Below are 5757 nucleotides of genomic sequence, written 5' to 3'. Positions count from 1 at the left end.
GAGGTTCTTGGAAGCAAAAGGAAGCGAAGCGCAAGAATTGAAGGCAGGATGATCTCCATTCTCCATAATGAAGAGTCAAGGTCTATATTGTTCTATGCTATTTTACCTTAAAGAGGGGTATTTAGGTCCTACTTAATACTGATGATCATGTTCTAAGAATAATTAAGTAGGGTTGGTTCGATTACTATGAGGATGATGATCGTATGACTTGTTATTAATAACGAGTAGAAGTTGTATGATGATGATTAGTACGACTTATTATCATGATGATGCATGATGCGAGCATAAAGAGTTATTATATATCAGTGGGTGAAATGAACATGGATTGGATTGAAGTAAATGCAACATGCATGTGGTGCATGTCGAAAGTAGTACTAATCCTAACTTGATCAAGTTAGGATTAGTATTACTTTCAACATGCACCACATGTTGCCTTCACTTTAATCTAAGCCATGTTTAGGCATAGCAGTAGCGTTGGTAAACCAAGCACGGAGATAAGAGATGACACTTCTCTCTATTAGCTAGCTAACACACCCTAAATTACCCTCTAAACCACCCCTTTCAGAAAAAAACAAAAACCTCGGCTCCTGCCAGCTGCTGACGCGTGGATGCCTATTGGTCCCGGTTGGTGCCACAAACCGGGACCAAAGGCCCTCCTGTCTGGGCTCGCAGCACCGGCCACATGGAGACCCATCTGTCTCGGTTCGTGTAAGAACCGGGACTAAAGGCCTAGGGCTTTAGTAACGATCCTTTAGTCCCGATTCAAAAACGGGGACAAATGAGCCTTACGAACCGGAACAATAGGCCCTTTTTCTACTAGTGCTAGGATAGCTGATAGATGCGCACTACTGTAATGCATGTTGATCAATAAGCTTAACTTGTTCTGGAAAAAACAACAGTTTGTTAGTTCAAACATCTCTGTCGGCTTGTTTTTGTTATGTATTTTAATCAGGTGTCAGTAGCGGCCGGCCGGATGCTCAAACCAAAGGTGGCCGAGATGTCGACTGTATTGTTGTTCTTTTTTTTTCAAAAGGAAAAGAAAGAATTATGTTCGCACACATACGTATCAACTTCTTCTTTGCTTATACACATACAAATCTTTTTTTTTGGCGCTTCAAGGCAACATCTAGAGCTTCCAAATATCAGCAAGTCTACAGGGGAAAAAATCGGGCCAGGTCGGTCGCGCGGCGTAGATGAGGCGGATCGCGGCGGCGAGTGGGTGATCAAGCCGATCGCGCGCGAGGTCGGGGACGCCGCTCGGTGGAGGAGTGGTGGCGGCGGAGTCCGGGATGAGGCCGGCGACGGCGGGCGGCAGGGCAGCTATGATTGGCCGCCGCATGACGCGAGGCCGCCGGGTCGGGGTGATGCAGGAGTCCCGGTCGGAGCAGGGCGGTGACGGCCGGCGTAGATCGATGGGCGGGCTGGCGCGCGAACGGCGGCGGTGAAGGGCCGCCGCATGACGCGAGGCCGCCGGGTCGGGGCGACCGGCGGCCAGACGTGCGGACGACGCGCGAGGCCGCCGGGTCGGCGAAGACGCCGGTGTAGTCGATGCCGAAGTCGGAGTAGAGGCGCACGGGGTCGACGGCGGCGGCGGGCGACGCAAACCGATCAAGCAGATCGGAAAACCAAAATAAAAAACGCCGATCAAAGCGACCGGTGAGAGAGAAAAAAAAACCCGGAGTAAAGGCTCGGGAAAAAGACTCTCTAGGGCAGCCGGCCAACGCGGCCGGCAGACGAACCCTAGGTACGCGCGGCGCGGCCCCCGGCGGCGGTCATGGAGGCCGACCGCCCCGGGGGCGGCGCGCGGGTGCGGAAGCGGGGGCAGCTAGGGTTTGGATCGTGATTAGGTTGATACCATGTTAGAAGGGAGAGAGGGATTGTTGCGGAATATGATGGATTTATTATTGAGCTTCGAGGGCGAGTATATATTGAGTACAAGACTTGGAGGCAAGATGCCTCTCCTGGAGATAAGGTAGGAGACGGATTACAAATCCTAGACTACCAAATACATATATCCCAAATATATCTCTAACACTTTTCTTGTTCCATTTCTCATTTCATTTTTGTCTTATTCATTTTTTTCTGCTTCGTGTATAGTTATTGGCCAAACAGGGAGACTTGGTGGGCGACTTCCTTAGTCAAGGTCTAAACTCCTTTTTATTTTTTATTCTTGTATGGAATGACAAGGCAGCAAAGCACTTACCTAACTACGCGTGAACCAAAACTTGCTTGTTATATATGCACCCAACCCAAGTGGGTCTGCTTAGTTAAGCTCGCGGTGCACCTTTCTTCTTTCATCTGGGACTGGGAGCCAAGAATCCTCTTGAGCACAAGCACCACAAGGCCTTCAGCTCAGCAGGTCTGATATTGCTTTCTTTAGTTTAGGACCTAGCCATCTGATATTGCTTTGGTTCCTAGCCACTGGTATTTCATCATCGCCTTGTACTGCCAACAGGAATATATAGGATTGTTTGCCCTTTCTGTCGATTATTGTGGGAACTGATTTCTAGACTTCGAAACAGAGGATCGTAGCTGAAACCTCACGGAGAAATGGCTGATAAAATATATATATGGGAGAAGAAGCTACAAGATCCAAGTGCACCACCCATGCCGTTTCCTTTAGACTTTCTGAAGGCCATCACATGTGATTTTTCCGCTGAACAAGAGCTCGGCAAAGGTGGGTATGGAGTGGTTTACAAGGTATACTAACTATACGTGTATGACCAATTCCATTCACTCCAATTATCAGATTAATATTATTTAGCAATTAATATAGTCATTAACAGGGCACACAAGTCAAACTATGAAGTGACTTTTGACTTACCTCACAGGGAGTTCTTCCGAGTGGAAAAATTATTGCTGTGAAGAAGCTTCATGATACACATCTGGTGGAAGATAACAAATTCCAAAAGGAGGTCAGATATCTTATGGGGATGAAGCACCAAAACGTAGTACAGTTTGTAGGTTACTGTGCCGAATCAAGTTGGGAAGCGATGAAGCTGCCTGGAATTGTGGGTTATATTTTCTCTGAAGCACCAAAAAGATTGCTTTGCTTCGAGTATGTATGCAATCAAAGCCTTGACAAGTATATCTCCGGTATGATTCCTGAAATCTCGACTACTTTATTTTCATTTTAGTCCCTGTAGTTTAGTTTCTACAATACGGCTTTAACCTGTACTGATTGTGTCAGTTACTAACCTGACGACAAATCATTTTTATAGATTCTGGAACTGACACAACCAAACTATTTAGACCAAGACACGGTTCCATAACTGTAATCTGCAATCACTGAATGGAGTTTAGCTTATTATTAATTTATCAAATTTTATATATAGATGGATCTTCGGGCCTTGAGTGGAACATGAGATGTGAAATAATAAGGGGAATTTGCGATGGTTTGCATTATCTTCATGGGGAATGCCAAATTATTCATCTTGACTTGAAGCCTGCAAATATATTGTTTGGTACTAATATGGAGCCGAAAATTGCGGATTTTGGTTTGTCAAAGATCTTTGCGGATCAATCACTTACTAAAAATCCTGCAGGAACACTGTAAGCTTTGCCTTATTCTACAGTATCTCATGTTCATTCTTGAAATGCCTCAAACTTCCAAACTCTGCTGCAGGGGATATATGGCTCCAGAGTACTTAATCCGTGGTTTAGTCTCCATCAAGGCAGATATATTTAGTTTAGGTGTCGTAATCATTGAGATAATCACTGGTCGTAAAGAACTTCCATGTTTTCAGCAGTTCAATGAGAATGGTAGTCCCCAGAGCGACATCGCATCTGAGCAGGACTTCATAGAGAAAGTAAGATGACGTAATCCAGTTTTTGCATGTTTGAATCGAACAACCTTTTTCCCCAACTATGTTGGTGACAGTCAAACTTGCGAAGGAAGAAAAAGGACCATAGTATTTAAAGAAACCCACAAGTACTACTATTACTGAATAGGACATGAAAGAAGATGGATTTAAAGTCATGAAGATAGTTACTGTCATAGAATTAACTTACTCTCTTTTAGAAACATTTATCTTGTGTTTCTTCATGTCTGATGAAAATGCAACTTATATGGTGTTATATCTGGCTCTAAACAAGGGTTTCTTTTTAAAGATTTCTGCTTTTATCCTGATGTTTGAATTGATGTTTACAATTTTTTTTGTTATATATGTTACCATATTCATAGCGCCAACTAACAAGTGCAATTTCATAGATACTTGATACTTGGAGGAATAGGTTGCAAATATCAGATGGCCACATAGAAAAATTGAAACAGATACGGGTATGCGCAGAGTTAGGAATACAATGTGCTCAACTTAACCCAGTTCAGAGACCAGTTACACAGCATATAATCGATCGGCTTGCTGAAGTGAAGGACAGATCCATCAAGACTGGCACTTTTGCAGTAGAGCAGGTATGTTGACAGAACATGGTCCTGCAGGATCATCGAGTCAGCATTCCACAAAGCAAAACTATCATCCCTCCGAAAGACATGTCGACACCTTTTGATGCATCTTGCTGTTTTTCCCACATCACAGGTCTCTGCTCAAATTGGTAACAGTAGCGCACCGGCAGCAATAGCATCAAGTACGGCTTCTGAGCATGACGAAGTAAGTGAGCTTCTTCAGAAACTATCATCGCAGAACGCTTTGGATCAGCGTGAAGCCGCAGGCGTGCTTCGCCAGCTCGCGAAGCGCAGTGCTGAGCATCGTGCACGCATCGGGGAATCTGGCGGCATCCCTATCCTCTCGAGACTTCTGTCTTCGACGACTGATCTTAGCGCCCAGGAGCATGTGGTCACCACTCTCCTCATCATTTCTGTCAACCGAGAGAACAGACGGAGGATTGTTTCCTCTGGAGCTGTTTCCGGGATCGTGCGGGCGCTAGAGAGGGGCAACATGAGCCCCCTTGCGCTACTGTCAATCCTTTCCAACGGCCCCGAGGGAGTGGCAGCTATCAGTGCCGCTGCCGCTGTCATACCAAGTCTGGTTGGAGTTATTAGGAATGGATCCTCAGCGAGCAAGGCAAATGCAGTTGCTATCCTGTTGCGTGTCTTTTTTTTTTTTTTGCGAGATATCCTGTTGCGTGTCTGTGATGGCGAAGGCAAGCAGCAGCGACAGAACCTTGCTCAGGCACATGAGCATGGCCTCGTGCCCTTGCTGGCGGAGCTAAAGGAAAGCAGCAGCACACACATGGGGAAAAGTAAAGCGACCCGGCTGCTCCGACTAATGAATAACTAGTGAATGAGGGAGGCACGTTTGTGCGGCCAAATTTACAAGATATTTTACGTATGAGCTGGTGGCATTTTGCTTATCTACTTGTTACTTGTTCGATCCTAATAACTGTTTTCAAGTATGTATTGTATATATTTGCCTCTACATTGCGTACGTATCCAAGGATTTCATACCAAACCATGTTTAAACTGAACCCAGCCGTGGTGGAGAGATCAGAGCAAAGTACAAAGAGAGGGATGGACTTATTTATTATGCAGGGCCAATCGAGAAAGTAGATTGTGCTCTAATCATTTTGTTTGTTCCTTTTGTTAATATCAGAATATTACCTACCACCCTTCCTCCCCTCTCCTTGTAATTAATTCTGGAGGGCTTTAGTAAGATCTACCGTGTGTTCTACACACTCTCTTGCACTGGACTGCGGATAATTCATCTATTGTAGCACGGCAACACTTTTCTCTAAAAGGAATGTCCAGAAATTCCGAAAGGCGATTCTGCTACAAGGGGGTGCCTTCTCCCCTGAGGTAAG

The 5757-nt window shown here is 45.3% G+C and overlaps 1 protein-coding gene across 1 annotated transcript; it reads left to right on the top strand.

The window, feature by feature from the left end:
- Positions 1 to 2285: 2285 nt before the first annotated feature.
- Positions 2286 to 5405, top strand: LOC119289959 (putative receptor-like protein kinase At4g00960). Its single transcript, XM_037569119.1, has 7 exons — positions 2286 to 2359; positions 2523 to 2700; positions 2832 to 3096; positions 3336 to 3552; positions 3626 to 3809; positions 4211 to 4411; positions 4536 to 5405. The coding sequence occupies exons 2-7, from the start codon at positions 2551 to 2553 to the stop codon at positions 5235 to 5237; spliced, it is 1719 nt and encodes a 572-aa protein (XP_037425016.1). The 5' UTR covers positions 2286 to 2359; positions 2523 to 2550; the 3' UTR covers positions 5238 to 5405.
- Positions 5406 to 5757: the final 352 nt, after the last annotated feature.

Source organism: Triticum dicoccoides, chromosome 4A, assembly GCF_002162155.2.
Source record: "Triticum dicoccoides isolate Atlit2015 ecotype Zavitan chromosome 4A, WEW_v2.0, whole genome shotgun sequence".
Lineage (NCBI taxonomy): Eukaryota > Viridiplantae > Streptophyta > Magnoliopsida > Poales > Poaceae > Triticum > Triticum dicoccoides.
Note: the sequence above shows the minus strand (reverse complement) of the source record. Positions and strands in the feature narration are given on the sequence as shown.